Source organism: Lonchura striata, chromosome 9 (assembly GCF_050655825.1).
Source record: "Lonchura striata isolate lonStrDom1 chromosome 9, ASM5065582v1, whole genome shotgun sequence".
In the NCBI taxonomy this organism is placed as follows: Eukaryota; Metazoa; Chordata; class Aves; order Passeriformes; family Estrildidae; genus Lonchura; species Lonchura striata.
The window spans coordinates 7,261,103-7,280,175 of NC_140711.1; the positions used below are offsets into that span (position 1 = coordinate 7,261,103).

Here is a 19,073-nt window from a genome sequence, read left to right on the forward strand (position 1 = left end):
CACTCTACAGATGTACAAAAGGAAGTGCTGCAAATAAAAGTTCCACACTTTTGTCTCAATCAGAAAAAACATTGGCTCTGCCATGCAAGTGTGCAAGAAATTCTTAAGTGCTATTAAAGGCACAAGTTCAAAGGCACAAACCCCCACTTCAGCTTCATTAATAATAAAGTTTCCAGGGCCAGGTGATTATTCCAAGGGAGGTTTGACACTGCAAAGGCAGAGAATGCCTGAGAAACCCTGCAGCCCCAGATAAAAGCACCTCAGAAGTCTGCACTTGCTGTGATATCTCCCTCCAGGATAAACACAGCTCCTTCTCCTCCTCATAAAAAATGCACATTTTCCAGTGCAGCCAAGGTTCCAACACCAGGAGAACAGCTCTGGAACAGAATTCTCAGTTCTCTTGGGGCATCTGCAATGAGAGAAAGAGGGAGAGACAAAGTACACACACACCAACACAGAGAAGGAACTCAGGAGTTCCCCTGCTGCAGATACTTTAGATTACATTAGTTCAAATTTTTAGTCTAGTCCCTGAATGAAGCTGCATATTACAGGTATTAGAAATTGAAAAAACTGTAGGATTATAGCTGCTAATTAAGCAAATGGATCATCTTCAGTCTTGCTCTTCCCTTCTGCCAACACTAACTGCCAAATATCCCTGAAGGGATATGGAAGAGCACATCAGAAACAAGGCAAACTCTCTCCTGAACTGCTGAAAACACCAACAGCATGATGCAACACTCAGTAACTAAAATCTTCATGAAATACAATACTATTTACAAGGTATCACTTAAAAAATGAAATTGGTGGCCTCACTGAAGGCTGTGAGGGATCCCTAAGGGTTCTGGCACTCAGTGCATCTATAGGTGCACCTGCAAAGGGAAAGCAGTTTGGTGTATTCTGCTGTTCAGATTTTATCAAAATGCCCCATGCCCAAAAAGTCCTTACTTGAGATCTGGACAGACAGGGTGGATGTTCCAAAACACCCTTGGACAGCTCTGTAGAGGATCCAAGGCCAGTGCTGGATGACCACAGTGCAGCTCCAGCTGAGGGCAGTTCAGCACCTCATTACAAAGGCTGCATGACAAGAATCCAGAATGGATTTGAAGGTTTTACCCTCATGCAAGGAACCCCAGAAGAAAGCCAAAACACAAGGACTTTTCAATTGGAACATTTCTAAACTCTGGGATACAGAGGTGCATGCCCAAGTGCAGCCCCAGTCTGCAGCCAGGCACCTCCTTGGCTGAACTCACCTGACACAATGGTTGGGCTCTGTGTACATGTGGTGCTTTTGAATTCCTGTTCCTTGTCAGCATTAAGCTGCTCTAACACAAGGTGAAGCTGATGGAAAGGAATAGAAACTTATGGACATGGAACGTCCTCATCCCAAGGTCTGCCTGAACAAAGGCCATAAAGACTCAACCACAGAAGAACTGCAGAGACCCCAAAACAAGTCCCTAGGAAATAAATCCTGTTCACTCACTAACAACTTACCTCCCTTGAGGGAAGTCTGAATATTTTCCCCAAAGGAGGTCACAGATCTATTTTGATGCAGCAGTTCCACTCTTTTCCAAGAGCCATGACCACATCCAGAATTCAGACACTCAATTCCTCAGCTATTCTGCAGTACTTCAAGCACTCTGTACAGAAGACAAAGACACCAAATACTACACAAATTGTAAAGGGCAGAAGCTACAAGAACCAGGAAATATTAAGAAATTCCACTAAGAGCAAACAACTGGAAAAAACGCAGATAGCCTAAAGGAAAGAGGAATTTTATTGCCTATTCTTTGAAGAACATAGCTATGCTGTGATGGAAAAGGTGTTGATCCAAGTTCCTGATGAGAAGGGAATATAAACCACAAGAGTCACTTTGTGTATTTGTATAAACAAGAAAAGAGGTGTTTGCTATTTTGATTTATTTCAATGCTTTTACACGTATAAAACATACTTTAAATACTTTACATAAAAATTAGCAAATGGTTTGCTTTTAAAAAACACCATCAACTTTGTGAGTGAGCACATAGCTCTGATGCAGGTCTCTGACCTATGGCAAGCTGACTAAAGTGTTTGTGGTGTAACACCCCTCATCAGAGCAAGCATGTAGACAGAGGCTCCTTTTCCTCAACTCCCATCCTGCTGATTCAGCTCCAAGTAGGACACATGGATCTCACTCAAGCTCCAATCCCAGCTGGATATAGGCACCTTTCCAGTCACAGTTCGGAAGCACATAAGGAAACCAGCATTCCAATTCTACAACAAACATTATTCCTGGTGTTCAAATCGTCTCACTATCTTTGCACTCTCTTTTTTCAGTTCCTCAATGTGAGCATTTAGGCACTCCAGGATGTGCTGGGATCTCATTTCTTCATCTTCCAGGTATCGTGCAGCAATGGATCCAACAGGAGCTGTAGGCAAGGGGCACTAAAGGGAAACAAAAGGATTATCAGGCATTCCTTCATTCCAAGTTTTGGCCAGAAACACCACTGATCTGCAAACCACACCACTGAACAAGCTCCTTGAGGGCTCATTTCCATCTTAGTGGGCAGACTAAGCACTCAGGTCTCATACTTGTATTGCAGATCATGTCCCTCCCAACAGCCACCAATGACTGCTGCATGAAGCTAACGTTGCCAAAAAATCACTACAAAAAAATCAGGGCTAGAGAAGGTCACTACAGAATACCAAGGAGTTTGCCCTGGGTGTTGGTTCAACTCAAGGTCTACATCCTGCTCCTTGTCTCCATAAAAATCCCTGTGAGTGGGAGCACCTCAGAGTTTGGGTCCAGGGAAGGGAAAGCACTGCCAGACTGGTTTTTTTTTACCACATAATTCCACACTGGAAATATCTCTGCTTTCTTTCATATACCTCCTCTTCTTTCCCCAAAGTAACAGGCTCCTGATACAATCCCACAGGCAAGGACAGGCCAAAGTCCCATTGCAGCTCACAGAACAGCCAGCTCTTCAGTCCAGCCAGCAATGGTCAACAAACTACTCCAGATTCTTTCCTTTACAGTCAACAACTATTCCTGCTCCTCACATCAGTTACCCACAAGTTATTAACTTACAAAAACAACACTGTAAACCAGGTTTAATATACAAGTTGATGAAGAGAAGCCTTGTGCACAGGGGCCGGCCGGCACGTGAAAAATTAAGGTTACTAAGGGGCTGCTTTCCATTGCAGACAAGTTGTCTCAGTGTCTTGGCAACAGAAAATAACTGGTTATTTCCAAATCTTGGAGTCTCGTGGTTTTCAGATCTTGTCAACAGCCAGGAACAAAGGGAAACAGAAAAGGCTACAGACAGCAAACAAATCTCTCCCACCCCACTATTGACAGCCTACTGATGAGAGTTCTCCTCTCTTAGTGCTAAAGGAATTGATTTAAAGACACTGGAGCCTGACCATGAACAGGGAGACCCAGTCAACACCAGGAGAAATAACTGCATTTCCTTAGAAATCTTATTTCTATCTCTCAGAATAAAAAGCAGCCCATTGTCTCCTATTAAACATCAAGCCCTAGAGCTTCTCAGACTCTGAAGTGGAACTTTCACACTTTGGGTCCAATCTTGCAACCTGAAGAGTTTCCATTTACAATACTGCACTTCCCTAAGGTCCCAACACTGTTTTCTGGATATGTGCACAAGCTACTTTACTCCTAAAAAATCAAGACCTAATCTTGGTAGTAAACTTCATCAAGACCTGACAAGCCTCCACTTATCTGTGCATTAGCCTTTGAGCCTCTTCTCTGGACTCCTACAAAAAGATAGCTAATAGTTTAATAGTTGTCACTGCTACCAACGCAAAAACAGAGGAGAAACTGCTCTGAGCACTGCTGGGGCAACACATGTGGAGCAAGGACCAGTGCTCAGCATTCTCCCCTCCCTAAACATGACAAGAAAAGGTGATTCAGTGGAAATTTCTGTCTCTTGGTCAAGTCCTTCAGCAACTGAGCTGAGGTAGGACAGAGAAAGTGCTAACACTGCTCCCAGTGAAAAAAGTACGATCAGCAACCGGGAAAAGGAGCAGGCTCCCCTTGTGCAGTGAAGCAGGGATTTCAGGCTTTGTCATCAGCAAGCATAAGCAGCTTTAAGTTCAGTGTGCTGACTGCTGCAGCCTGTTTGAAAAGGGGTAAAACTCACCCTGTGCTTTACAGATGTGCAGCAACCAGTCACTCAGAGACTGAAATACTGACATACTCAGCACTCCACATTCACTCTGAGCCTCTACTACAGACCCAAGGCAAAAGCTGAAGCAGAATTCTGAGGGGACACGAGGAGGTCCTGGTACACACTGAGATACAGCACCATGAGCTCCTGGAATTAACTTAGCAAGCACACAAACACAAAGCTCTTCTCCAAGGAGTTCTGAAGATCCAACATATGGATCCTCCTGGCCAAGTCTTAACCATCCAACAGTGGCTTTCTTTTCCTGTTTAACATTTGATTTACTTAGAGGATCACACACAACATGCAGTTAAGTCAGGCACTCAAATGCCTGTCTCCTTTTGCCAGATAAGAACCCAACTCTATTTTCAGCTGTTGAGCAGCAAGTAGCCCCTGTACAACTGCTTACCAAAAAAACAGATTCTCTGTGATGATTTAAGGCAGGCTGCTTAGATGCTTCATCTGCAAAATCTTTGTTTTCATCCACCACATGAAGCACAGACTCTGCTCCCAGCCAGGCACGTGATTCCTTGCAGTTTTTGCTGCTGCTCTGGGAGGGTGGCTCACCCATCTCAGGTGCTGTTCCTGTTTCAGCAGCCCCACACCTTAGAGGGTCCCTGTGATGATGCTGAGCAGTCCTGTCAAGCTGGAGATGCGTCCTCCCTGTGTGTTCATCCTCCTCGTGCTGTGCTTCCTGAGCTGTCCTGGAAGACAGGTTTGAGCACAGAACTGGGTTTGTCTCTTACAGCAAAACTCACACAGAGGCAACAATTAACATAGATGTTACTAACAGCCCTGGCAACCCAAACTTGTTTCCATAGCACTTTCAGACACACATTCAATCCCTGTGGAATTCTCTCTCCTGCTACTGTAGATACCAAAAACCACAGCCTGCATATCTTAGCACAGCAACAGAAAGGAACACAGCTGCCTGGGCCACATCTAATCCTGTCACCAAAAACAGCACAGACTGCTGCTCCAGAGAGAGGCAAAGGCAGACAAAAGACAAACACTGCTGGCTTTGCAAAACACAAACCAGCTGGGACTCAAAGCTACTGCACTGCTTAAGGCATAAAGGCAGATTCCCAAACAGTCCTTGTCTTCTCCCAGACACACACTGCACTGGAGAGAGACCCAGCATGCCATTAAACCCAACACATCCCCACACCTTGTGCCCTCCTTCACCCTGAGGAAGCAGCACCCCTGGGTCACTCACCTGTGCTGTGCCTCCCTGGGCTCTTTGCCTTGCCCCTGCTGAGCCATGCCCTCAGGTCCATCCGGGCACTCCTGTGCAGTGACCCCCAGCTTCGCCCTGGTCTCTGCCAGGTCCGTCCGCAGCTGCTGGTTCTCAGATATTAATTTCTGCAGCTCAGCAGCGTAGTCCTCCCTGAGTGCTCTCAGGGTGCCATCGTCCCCCTAACAGACAAAGAAGGGCAGAAGCCAGAAGTTCTGGTTTGCAAGACACCACAGACACATCCGGAGCAAAGGCCAGCAAGAGATTATTTAAAGCATACCCCCTAACTCATTTTGACTGGAAAAACCCTCAAGATTTTCCTAGGAGAAAATTAATTATATAAATGCCTTATTGGACCAGCATCCAGATTCAATGTGCTAATCAGCTGATCTGCCTGGGAAGGTCAGTCTCTCTCACCACTGGATTAATTTTAAAACAAGAAAACATGGACCTTAGATAGTTCAGATGTACCTGCCTCTGGCCTTTCTGAAACTATGAATAACTTGCTCCTTCCTATCATCTTCTTTTTACTAGGCCAGGTGGCCACTCCTGTGACATTCCCACTTGCTTTTTGCCAATTCTATTAAACTTAGATGCTTAATTCATTCTCATGAGCTTTGTATCTAAGGTCTTTCCAAATGTGCACCAGGACCACCAGGCCAAGATAGAGCTCCTGTTCCTTGGGGCTGTGGGGCTTTTTTTAAGGAAGTTTTCCTGCTTTGCACACTGCTACCACATTTTTGGGAACTCACACAGGCAAAAGCCACCAGGCACTTTTCAAACAGAAAGTTTGGTTATTTTAAGTTATTTTAGTTTCAAATCAGCCCTCCAAAAAGCTGTGTTTTTAATCCAGCTCACCAGCCATAAGCTTCTGTTCAGCACTTTCCCAGGAACTTGGCACATTAGACAATCACCCTAAACTAATACTAAGAGCTGAGTATTTCCTTCCCACAGATCTAACAGGATAAAACATACTCTCATGGGATTCTCAGTGTCTGAATCCAACCCTTGTCCCCTGGGAAGCAGCCATTCTGCTTAAGTTGAGACAGAACTTGCAAACCAGCCACTTCTTCCTTCACACAATGAGTCAACTTGTTATTTCTGCCAAGGCTGCTTCTCTGCTATGCAGGCTCCTCTTTTCCCCTCTGCATCAAGAGTTTTGGAGGTTTTGTTCAGCTTCAGGAGCCCACCACAGGGCCCTTTCCAAGAACACTGCCCCACCACATCCAGCCCATATATTCCCAGTCTGCATCCTGCTCATGGAGAGGAAAGGAGAGCACCAGGGGAGAACACGATCTCATCCAAGCATTTCAAGGGCCAGAGCAGTTACAGCTCAAGGACAGGTCAAAAGGACATCACAGGTTGAGAATCAAAGGTTTGAGGTAAACTGGCTTAAAACGGAAGTGTAATGAAATGTACTAAAAAATGTGGGCCAAAGCCCATGGAGAAGACATGGAAATTATGGCTGTTTCTGCAGTTCTCTTCATCACTTTCTGACTGAACAAATGCTTGATATTTCTGCACTTTATCTCCTCTAAAATTGCTTCTTTTGCTTGGGCTTTAAGTTCACTGAACTTTATCCCCCATTTTGAGAGGCCTGGGCAAAGACTCTGACTATTCCCAGGTAGGAACACAAGGCTAGCCCCTTCCCAGCTCCTGGTCCTGAATGCCTTCATACCTTTAGCTTACCACACTCTCTTTTTTCCAGAATCTCTGAGAGATGACGGTTTTCCAGCCTCAAGGTTTCCAGCTGGACCAGAATTACCTGAGGAGACAGAGGCAACCAACAAGCTCAGAAAAATAACACAACGCATGCTCACAACACCCTCCAAGCATTTTCCATATTCAAACTCAAGTATTAAGTAGGTTTGGGCTGCTAGTTGCACTGGGACCCTACAGAGAAGACTACAAAAATAACCAGGAACAGTTTCAAAGATGTTATTCATCCTGGTCTAGTTAGCATGAGTGATCCCAAAGAATTCTGTGGGACTATAGACTGCTGATTTGAAAAGAAGCAGCAACACAGATTCAGTGAACACCATCGTTAGAAGATTCCTTCAGAAGGTCTCAGTTTTTGTACAGAGGTTAAAGAGAGAAGGAAACTACTATTGTAGCTAAAAACCAGGATGGTTTTCCAAGCCTTCAGGTCCCTTAAACAGATAGTATAAGAGTCTTGTGCCTTTTTTACCCTGTGCTCCACTGCTTTCCTCTCTGCTCTTTCAATCTCTGCTCTGAGCTGCCGCTCCAGGTCTGAGGTGGAGCCGCTTGCCGATGCAATGGTGATGTCCCGCTGGTTCAGCTCCTGTGTCAGCCTGGAGATCTCCCTTTTCATCCCTTCTAGCTCACTGCTGTGCATTTGTTCAGCCTGAGAGAGCTGGTCTTTCAACTGGAGGAAGACATGCACACATCACCCACAAGCTTTTAAAACATATTTCAGCTAAAAAAGCAAAAGTATTGCACACGGGAATGTGAAATCTCAGTCCTGGAAAACAAAAAAGTTCTATGTAACAAGCCCCCTGCACATGCTTGTCCTTCCTGATTGAAACCACCTCATCCCAATCCTTTCCCACACCACACACTGCCAACTGGAAAGAAGCTTCATGCCATGAGGTACTTGAGAAGACCCACTATTTATCAGACCAACAGCCTCTTCAGCTCATCATTCAACCTCTGTAGCCAAAGCCAGAGAGCCAAAGGGTCACCATGACTGGGGAAGCACAGTAACTCTTGGAAAATATAACCCTGCCATTTGCCACTCTGCCTTCCTGAGGCAGTTGAAGATACCATTTAAAGATGGTAACTTTAAATAGCTCAAGCTGGATTTTTCTTCCAGGAATTAATTTGCCCTAAGTCTTTTGAATCAATATTAGAGTTGAACAAATGTTAGCATGTAGCAACTAAAGCTTCCCATGGCAAACTTCCACCAGCCAGCTATGCACAGGGTAAAAATACATCTCTGTTTTCATAACTCTGTGTGATGACCACTAGTCCCTGCATTATGAGAGAATAATCATTCCCTATTTACTTTCCACATGACAGGCATGATTTTATTTTCAGTCCATTCAATCTCATTTATCTCTTTTCCAGTTTGCTAAGCCCTATTCCATTCAGCTGCTGCCTGTATAAAAATCACTCCATCCTTTTGGTCATCTTTTTCCATACCTTATCTTGGTTTATTCAATGCTTTTTGAGGTGGCAGACCTGCACCACATACAATATAGTAGGCACTATGTATATTTACTCAGTGGCACAACAGAAAACAGCAGCATAATTCCTTCCCCAGGACTCCATTCCATTAGTCAGAAATATTAACCACCCAAACATACAGGATTTTTCTGAGAATTACAAGCATTTTAGAAAATTGAACCAGATGATCTCTGCCCACCCATGTAAATACTGTTCACACAGTGATTTATCTCCATGTCACCTCAATGCCTCCCAAGTATATAAAACAGAAAACAGCCTTCATAAATCTCTCCCTCCTCCCCAGCAGCCTGTGGGAGATTAATTTACTGTGTGGCTGTTTAGATGTGTAACCAAGCACACATCTCTGGCAAGATCTGTACCTCTGTATATTCAGAATAAAGGATGAAAGATTTCCACACAAGTGAGGTTTTTCACTCAGGTTCAATGAGGCTTCCACTCTACCAGGCTCCAGTGAAAGCTCTCACATGAGCTGATGCAGACCATTATGAAGAGCCAAGCTAGTGAAGGGCTTGTCCTCCTTGGGTGCTCAGAGCCTACCAAGCCTGAAACACACTCCCTTATTCACACAGGAACCAGGACATATTTGAAGTCCTGCCTCAAGTGCGACAGGACATATTACAGCAAACTCATTCCTTCTCTGCCCTTCATCCTGTTGGGAGCCTTTTATTAGGCTTAAACTCAGGATTCCAGACCTTAATTTCTTCACATATTTGCCCACCTAGCAGTAATTCAATTATCTCCACAGTGTGCAGAAGTACTGGGGGAAGCCCAGGAGATGCTCACAAAGCCAGGTTCAGACACCTGCAAAAGGGTGTCCTCTCAACCCTTCCTCTGCCAGGTATGCTCCTTACCTCCAGCAGATCCCTGCCTGCACAGCAGCCCTGCCCTGGTCCCACTGCTGAGGCACATGGCACACAGGGATCAGTTCTCTCCAGCAATGCCATCCCACTCCCCGGGAACAAAGCCATGTTACCTTTTTAATCTCTGCCCTTGACTCAGTCTGGTCTTCTTCCAGAGACTGCAGCTCTTTGATATTCTCACTCAGCTCCTCACTCAGCTGCACACACCTGGCATTTGAAGTCACCAGGCTGGGTGCCAAATGCAAAAGTATAGATTAGAATAACCCAAGGAGGAGGAAATGGTCAGAGAAACTTTGATCTTCCAGGCAGTCCTTTACATCCATTACAACAGAAACTCTACTCAGCCTACAAGTTCCTTACCAATTCTCTGGGTTTGTTTTCTAAAATCATTTCACATGAGATCAGGAAGCTCATCTAACAGATAACAGCTGTTTCTTGCTTGTTTATTTACAAACTAAGATTACAAAATTTCTATGTAAACACAAGTCTGAAAACCACAAACTTGGAGACGAATCACAGAATAACAAAATGCTTTGGTTTGGGAGGGACCCTAAAGCTCAACTCATTCCACCCCCTGATGTGGGCAGGGACACCTTCAACTAGACCAGGTTGCCCATCTATCTTGAACACCTCTAGAAATGAGGAGTCCACAATCTCTCTGGACAGATTTGTTTATAATCCTCACTTCACAGGAAGGTCTGGATCTGGTTCTAACCAGCTGCCTAACAAAGACTCCTTAGGCTATTATGAGTGAAGGTGCTCAGCCTAAGCAAGCTGGAACACTGAGAACACCCACTGTGTGCAGTGAAATGCAGCCAACCAATTACCAGAGCAGTCACTATTACACTGCACAAGGAATAGCACTTGCTTTCTTTGGCCCTTTGATATTTAAAACAAGCCTACAAAAATCACTGGTTAACTTGATGAACACAATTAGGTGCTGTATTATTATCCAAGACTAATTGCACTTGCAGAGGGAGCAAGAAGTGGGCTACCTGTTCTCAAGACGAGTCACCTCTGACTGCAAGTGCTGTTCCTTCTTCTGGGCAACATCCAGCTGCAGCAGCACCTGCTCCAGCTCCAGCCCTGCAGAGGACAATGCCTTCCCTTGCAAGCGCTCCTCCAAGGCCCTACACAGAAACAGCAGATTTAATCTCAGCACAGAAACATCATGTCTGAGTTCACTGGTACAGGGAACATAACTATTGTTTTCTTGGAGTTCTCTGAAAAATACACATCACCTAAAAGCAAGTTACCACTGTGTGCAGTGTGAGTAAGCAGACTACATTTTATTTTGACGTTGGTCCCCCTGCCAGAGACTGGTAGGTGACCAACACCCAAACCTTCTGACACAGCCACCAGAACCCAACAGCCTCTGCACACTGCCAGGGGAGAAGGGAAAGGCCAATATGGCTTTGTCACAGATGTAGTTACCTTGCCAAGCCCGAACCAGTGAGAACTTTCACCTAGGTTAATAAGCACATTATCAAACCCTGAAAGGTCTCCAGCACTTGGCTGAAAATGCCTGCAAGAAACACCCTCAAAAGACCTGCATTGCCTCCAGAAACCCAGCTGAGGAAAGTGGATTCCTTCCTTGCTCTTCACTGATTATCTGCTAATTTCAAAAGCAATGCAAATTGAAAAATGCTGTAAGGCAGCACAATGCTTGTGAGAAACTGCAGTGCACTATGTGAAATACAACCAGTACAGATCCAGCTGCATGAAAATGCTGCTACTGTCCTCAGTGAGAGAATCTGGAGCACAGATCTGGATTGAAGACCCAAAGCACCAGCAAGGCACAGATACTACCTGATGAGGAGTTCTTTTCTGTGAAGAGTTTCAGTCATCCCGTTCAGCTCTTTCTGTAACTGCTCCTGGTGCAGCTTCGAGCTGTCAATGAAATCTTCTTGAGACTGCAAGGTGGCTTTCAGTTCCATCTTCTCATCCTGCAGCACCTGCACAGGAGGCAGAAGGAATGACTGAATGACTGCTGCAAGATGGACCAAACCTGTTTGTTGCAACATGATGAGAAGTTGATCAGATTTTTTTAGGACCACTGTCCTAAAAAAATGTGTAGAGCAGCACATGGGGCTACAAAGTCAATTTTGATGCCAATCAGGAACTTTACAAAGGCTCTAGAAAGAGACAAAAACTCCAGGATGGAAAGCCTTCCCACCACTTCTTTAGACCCTGTTTCTTACACGTTCCTCCACTGACCTCTAACATTTTCTTGGACTGCCGTAATTCTTCTTGAACTCTCTGCTGATCTTCCAGAATCATGCGATTGTCCTCACTCAGGTCATCCACCCTCATGCTGAGCCTCTCCACCTCCAGCTCGTTGGCACAGATGGTGTCCTTGGCCCTCTCCAGCCTGCTGGTTAAGTGCTGGATTTCTGAGCGGCTCGCCAGCTCCACCGAATCCAGGATCTGCTTCCGATTGGCCAGCTGGGTCTGCAACAGCAACACCTGCATTAGAGCTAAACTGCAAAAAACACCAAAGCTAAACTCAACACAACTACTGATTTCTTGGTGTGATGAGCCACATTCTCATTCTCAACAATACCTTCCAAGGAATTAGGGAGAGTACTGTTCCAGGGTTACATGATGGATAAAACTTCCCAAGGCAAACAGAATAAGTAAAAAACAAAATGAAAAAAGAGGAGGTCCTTTGATTCCAAAAGCAGTTCAAAGAGAATCTGGAAAATGAGAATCTCAAATCACTCCAGCTGCCTGAGTATGATTTGTCCAAGAACAAAACCTCCTGCTATTTTTCGCTCATGAGCCCAAAGCTAGGCCAGGACTAATGGCTGCAGGTAAGAAAGTTTGCAAATCAAACAGGGCAGAGATTACCCAACAATTAATTCCACACCAGGACAGACAGCAGCTCTGGGTGCTCAACTGCAAAACCACAACCACCAAACAGCACCAAAACAAAGCAGTTCTAACAGCCAATTTGCTTTGCTGTCTGCAGTAAATACCTGGTTCCAGCAGCCTGGGGGAATGCTCACTTTGAATTTTTCAGTGTTTTAATGGCAGACAAAAAAGTTACAAGGAACATACGAGTAGCAGACAATACCTGATCTATAATTTATAGGCACAATACTTTATTTCATAGCATTTCTTTCCACACAGCTAGCTGGTGAAATTTAACAAGCCAGCTCTCACATAAACTTCTAGGAACATTCACTTCATATACTCCCTTATTGTATAAAATCTTTGAATTTTTAAAGGCTGAAACAAAATATTTGAGCAGTCCTATACTCCCAGTTTCAAAGAGTAGCAATGCCTGCCAGCTTCACAATCATCACATGCCTTGATCTACACAAACTGTAAGAACTGCTCATTTCCAAGGCTATGGTATAGATTTGATTACAGCCTTTTATTATTATTTAAATAGTCATGACAGAAAAGGTAATCAAGAAGGCTGAGAGTTTAAAGCAGTGCCTTTCTTCACTCAAGAAGCCAGAGTATCAGACTGCCTTAACATTTATTTCTGCATTAAGAAAACATTTAAGCTGTGTCTTATTTCCAGCCACACAACATCCATGCCAGCAGAGAATTCCAGGTTTCTGGGCAAGGCTGACTTTAAAGGTTTCCAGAAGGTGGCCTGTACTGGGGAGGAATTCCAGGCTTCCCTAAGCTGCTCTGGAAGAGCTGAGGGGAAGCCAGATGAAAAGGAGAGAGAGGAGAAGTACTCCATGGTCATGGATCTCAGCTTGACCTTGTGCTAGAAAGACAACTAAGCACATAAAATGTACAGAAAAATGCAAGGCAAAAAAATTAGCACTTCCATGCTGGGCTTTTCAAAGCAATTGAGGACTCAGGCAGTCTGTTCACAGTACCTGTGCACCTAAGGCAGCTATGCCACTTTGGCAAAACCTCTCCAAGCTCCTGGTGTTCTACTGCACAGTAAGACAAGTTCCTCTGTGCCCCAATGTCCCAGCCTGAGCTCCAAGGACACATCTGTTCCCAAACAATTGAGCTATCAACGACACACAGACAGCAGAGCAGCAAGACCTTCTGCTCAAGGACTCTCTCTGCATTTGTAGATCTCCTGGTGTCAGCCTCTCACAAAGCCCCTGTCAGAGCCAGCTTCAATCCTGTCATCACAGTCTCCCTCCTTGCAGGAGCTTCCACTCAAGAGCAACTCAGGAGCCCATTAAGGCAAAGTCCCCAGCAAGAGCTTCTTATCAGTGTCTGCTGTGATTGCGTCTGTGTGACTTCACAGCTGTGCTCTAGGTCAATTCATCTTGCTCTGCTGCAGCACCACTAATTCACTGAGCTATCAGCTTTGCAGAACAGCAGCCCCACTACTTGCCTCTGAGAGACCTGAAAAAAGGTGCGGGGGGAAAACTGCCGTTGCTTCAGTATTTTATGTAAGTCTCTGATATAGGGGAAGACTGTTTTCCAACAGTACCCTCTGAGCTGGACCCACAAAGTACTTATTTAGCTGCTGGCAGGTACACAGCTTGCAACCAGACAACAGGATGTAACATACTTTAACGTGTCATATGCTGTGATCTCTGCCTCCCAGGGAAATCTGCATCCTACTCTCTTCTCTGCTAACCAGAGCAATGGCAGGGAGACCTGCACAAGGTTTATCTAATCTCTGATGACAGACTCCAGATTTTTTCCATACAGCACTCGTACAAGCAAACCATATTCCACATATTCCACCAGAACATTAAAAGTCACTTCAATGGCAATCTGAACTGGATGGGTGCCTGAGAGATTTCATTAACCTCTCCCTCCCTCCCTCCCTCCCACAAACAGAAAGCAGAAACTTCCAGCACATGCTAATTGTACCTGCACAAGCTCGGAGTGCTCTGCCAGAGCCTTGCGCTGCGCCTCCAGCGATGCCACCTGCTGCTGGTACTGCAGGCGCTGCTTCTCCCAGTCAAGTGATTTTTGACGGAACTCCTGCAAGGACAGCAGGGGTGGCTTGGAGCAGTACATCCCCCTCCAGTTCACATCCACATTTGCCTTCTCTCCCCACCATATCCTCACACCTTTCCCCCAGCAGGGAAACCATTAGCCAGTCACCTGATGCAGCAGCTCAGCAGTGCAGAGCCCTCACACACCGTGCACGCTGCATTCCTTCCCCACCCGAGGTAAAGCTGCTCACAAATGTTAAGTGCCAACATGATGGCTGATTTCATGGGTTTGCTGTCAGGAGTTTAACAATTCAGACTGGCTTTAGCTTCCAAAGCATGCTGGTATTGAAACCATCAACATGACAAGAATTACATACAGAATTTGACTGCTAATCTCTGTTCCAGAAATTGGGCACTACATCAGTCAGATATGTGTTGTTACCACATCTCTCAGGAGGAGAAAACTGAGTGGGGTTGAGCTCAACAGAGCAGAAAGATTAGAAGATGAAACAGGGTTACAAAGAAGTTTGACATGTAGCTCCCTCCTCCTCCAAGAAGTGAGAATACAACCTCCCTACACTGGAATTCATTCCATTCACACAATTAGTTACCCTTCCAGCACCTTCTCCCTCTTATTTAGTCTAAGGGTAAAACCAGCATTAAGTTTATGCTGTGCAGTCAGAGGCCCCAGCACATGAAACTGCCTTTATCACACATGCAGTTGAGAAGAGCTGCACCTGGAGAGTGGATGGACAGTGCTCCTTAAGCAGAACTCAATGTCCACTTCCTAGTGGACTGTTCAGTCACCAATGAAGCCCAGTAAGGCAGTTAATACATACAAGCTGGTCAGCACTTGCTTTTTCTCCACATACCTCCAGCTTCCTGGTCAGTCGGCTCAATTCGAACTTGTCCTCCTCATGTCCCTTGTTAGCTTCTCCTCTGCTTCTTGTTTTTTTCTTCTGCAGCTTCTCATAGCTCCTCCTCAGCCGGGACAACTGCACAAAGAGTGTCAAAGAGAGAGCTTTGCTCAAGGTCCCAAGACAAGAATTAAACAGCCCTCTGAAAGAAGACACACAAAGTGGTTCACACAAACAATGCCCTCATCAAGGCCACACAGCTCCCAAGTGAAGGCTTCCATTTGGATAATGAGTCTTTTATACCAACAGCACAGCAAAACACACGAGTTGTATGAGAGTAGCAAGATGCCACTGAACTCAAGACATCAGCAACTTTAACTAAAGCTGTCTTACCATAATTAAAGCATGACTGAAATATTGATCAGATGGAGGCTTACAGGCAGCTGTCAATGCAGCAAGAGCACAGCATCCCCCTCTCTACAGGTGGTTCCCAGCCCCAGGAAGAGCCAGCAGCGCCTGTGGCTGATCTGCTCACCCACAGGAGCACACCCACCACACCACACACGGGTAAATCTTGTGTGATCAAAATACATTTGTGCAGCTCAGGTGGGAACTGGAACTCTCCTGCTTAGTGGGAGAAGGAAGGTTTGAGAATTGCCACTACCCATAATATCAACACCACTTCATCTGTCATTTTCTGCTTAGATACACTGTTTATTTCACAATGAGTGGAGAAAGCCAACAGAAAATATCACTCCTACGCCTGCTGCTAGGATGCTGAAGTTGTATCAGAAGCAGGAATGAGGAAAAAACTCTTGACATTTAAATGACCCTCCATGCAAATAATCACTTGCAACTTGCAGATAATTTTTCATATGATGAGCTCCCCCCTACTTAAATAAAAGGCTTCCAAATAGCCACATGAATTTGAGAAGCCATCACTTCTGTTTTACTGAGGGACAAAGCTAAGCAGGACAGAAGGACCATGAGAAGAAAAAGTATCTGATTCGAGACCTGATGTATTCAGTACTTCGGTGTGTTCAGTGGGAACAGACAGTTGTTCAGACTTAGAGATAATACTGACATCTTTTGCCAAACATATCAGGAGATAAGAGGTTTATTCTTTCAACAGTCTCAGTTAGACACTGTACCTGTAATTGCACTGGAAATGGTGGTAAACAGGGACAGAAATAATTTCCCCAAACAGTACTAAGAACAGAAGACTGAGGAATATTGGAGCTCAATGCCATCAGCATTAATATTGTGTAGGTAAAATACCCACAAACTGCAATTTAGGCCACAACACAAAGGCTGTATTTCAGCCTTAGCAATTTAGGCTGATCTGCCAATGTACCTCAGCTTTGCTCTGCAGCTTATCCACAATTCCAGGGAGAACACCCAGTGAATGAAGACTGTTAGTCATATGGAATAGTGAGGTGTTTTTAAATGAGAAAAGATGCCTTCTGTCATCAGAGCAGAGACTACCAAATTAATTTCACTTATGGCTTACAGTGAGCAGGAACTAGGCCCAGCCCTCCAGAGAAAACAGGTCAGTGCTCTATGAGCTGCTCATGCCAGTTCACTCCCTGCTCTTGGCAAGTGCAGACAGGCAAGGAGTTCAGGCATAAATCTGGAATGCTGTTATACCACCTGCAGGACAGGTATCATCTTGCACTGAGCAAGAGGTGTTGAGATGGAAGCTCCAATATTATTGTCAAACAGCATTTTCTACATACACTTGTTTTTTATAAAAGGTATTAAGACTAATATTCCTTGAGAGTCCAAAATCCCTACTACAGTCATCAGTGTTAACAGAGACAAAAAGATGAGACCACATATCACTTTGATTTCCTGATCTCACACAAGCCAGGCCAGTTACATCACCACCCTTTCTGAATTTCAGAAAAGCTGAAAGAGGAAACTGCTGCTGCCTGTACCTGTGGCAGCTCCAGAACCAGCACTGTGGTGACTGGGATGGGCAAAGACAGGACTTCTTGCAGTGAACTTCTGCAGATGTCCAACATATGAAAACATTCCTACTCCAATAGTTTTCTGTCACCAAGTTCCTCCAAATGACAAAAAAACAGGCCAGCTGAGCCATACAAATGTCACTTTATATATGCTCAGTGCTCTTTTTGCTAAGCACACAAACACTAACAGAGTGGGCAGTTTTAAAACCACAGCACTGAAACAAAAACAATGACACAAAGTAACTGATCCATCATCAACTGGGAACTAGAAACCAAACTTCTCTTTTTGCAACTCACCTCCTCCTGGAATTTCTTCAGCTGTTGCTCATACTCTCTAACCATGTCCTGCTTGGATTTTTCCACATCTTCGACCTGGCGACGCAGCAGGCCAACCTGAACAGAGGGATAAAAAACAAATAAATACAACAGAAGTAGGCTTTATTGCCAGTAGATACATGGACATTTCAGTGGGGTCCTTCATTTTGAAATAGATGGAGGCTGTGCCTAAATCTTTGGCAGGCTGGGGCCACAACTGTTTCTGTTGTGGTCTCTTGTTTTGAGCCAGTTTCTGGATTTCACTCCTGGAGACAAAGCTGACATATTTGTTTTGTGCCAAAAGCCTATTTCAGTATACATCCAGTATTTTTATCAAATTCTTCACAAATATGCATTATGATTTCAAGCTATCTACCAATAGAAAAGTTGGCCATGGAAAAAGTAAGAAAAGAGATTTTGAAGCTCACAGAAAAGACTTCCCTGACAGTGAATCAACTGTTCCTGTGACAAATTTTTCTTCCTTTTTTTTTTTCCTCCTATCTTTTTCCAATCCACAACCTGAGTGGTCACAAGCCAACAAATTAAAATTAAAAGAAAACCCACAGAAAATTCCTATGACTAAACCAAAAACAAGAATATACTCCAACAGTGACTTCAAACACACTTTACAGTTTGGTTTGAAATCCATGTTTGCTTTTGGTGGTAACAGACATTTCAAGTGTCTTGAGAAAACACAATTGATAATAATAACAATAACCTATATGACAAAAATCATCATTCTTGCAAAAAAAATCCTGTGGCTCAACTGCATTTTATGGTCCACATCCTGCACAAAAACTTCACTTACCAATAATTTTCCACCAATACAGATTTTTTTTGCACTTCTCTCAGGCTTTTATTTAAAGACCACAAAACCAGAGCTCTGTAAAAAAGCCCATGGAGAGTTACCCAGCCATATCTTGGTATAGTTCATAATAGGAAACGGCTTTCTTGGTGCAGATTATGTAGTAGGAAATGGGTTTTTTGTACCAATGACTGCAGGTTGCTGGGCTGTCCATTACCACTGTAGCCAGAACCAGTTCTGGGTTATCTCTAATAACTCTAACAGTTCAATATGTGGACTTCCACCAACCCTAGAGGAGCAGATCACTTGACTTGGATTGAGCTATTAACCAGACACTTTGTTCCAACAGGTCCTTTAAAAATTCTATTCCTGATCTCCTGATTCTAACAGGTAAAACACACTGCTGACTCCAACCAAAAAATAGTATGAAACAAAGGTACCTCCTTTTGTTTTTCCTGCAGAGCTGCCTTGGCAGAGGAAAGTTCCTGCTCCCGAGCACTCAGACAAGCTTCCAAAGCCTGTGTCTGCCCTTCCCATTCAGATTTCTTGTGAGCCACCATGATGTCTATCTGCTTCATCAGCTCCTGCAGCTCGGCCGCACAGGAGGTCAAGAACCCACCGCTGGAGGGGAGAGAGCCTGGAGTTAAATAAAGCACGTGCCACCCACCACGTCCAGGGTCCCAAACCAACGAAGGCAGCAAACACACTGACTGGCACAAGGCACCAACCCTGCACACACAGTGAGTGCTTTGACCTCTCTTTAAATCAGCTTGCACACAATAGAATCACAG

General features: G+C 44.6%; 1 protein-coding gene across 8 annotated transcripts in view; it reads right to left on the reverse strand.

The window, feature by feature from the left end:
* Positions 1-1,753: 1,753 nt before the first annotated feature.
* The window catches only part of CEP63 (centrosomal protein 63), a 39,681-nt gene continuing 22,361 nt past the window's right edge, over positions 1,754-19,073 (reverse strand). For all 8 annotated transcript variants that reach the window (XM_085587637.1, XM_085587635.1, XM_085587636.1 and 5 more), the window contains 13 exons: positions 18,723-18,903; positions 17,460-17,555; positions 15,208-15,330; positions 14,268-14,381; positions 11,679-11,912; positions 11,271-11,416; positions 10,457-10,591; positions 9,575-9,689; positions 7,583-7,780; positions 7,073-7,159; positions 5,377-5,576; positions 4,570-4,864; positions 1,754-2,421 (listed from right to left, as the gene is read on the reverse strand). In XM_085587637.1, the coding sequence (XP_085443763.1) occupies positions 2,263-2,421; positions 4,570-4,864; positions 5,377-5,576; positions 7,073-7,159; positions 7,583-7,780; positions 9,575-9,689; positions 10,457-10,591; positions 11,271-11,416; positions 11,679-11,912; positions 14,268-14,381; positions 15,208-15,330; positions 17,460-17,555; positions 18,723-18,903 (2,083 nt within the window). In that variant the 3' untranslated portion in view covers positions 1,754-2,262. The remainder of the gene's footprint in view (positions 2,422-4,569; positions 4,865-5,376; positions 5,577-7,072; positions 7,160-7,582; positions 7,781-9,574; positions 9,690-10,456; positions 10,592-11,270; positions 11,417-11,678; positions 11,913-14,267; positions 14,382-15,207; positions 15,331-17,459; positions 17,556-18,722; positions 18,904-19,073) is intronic.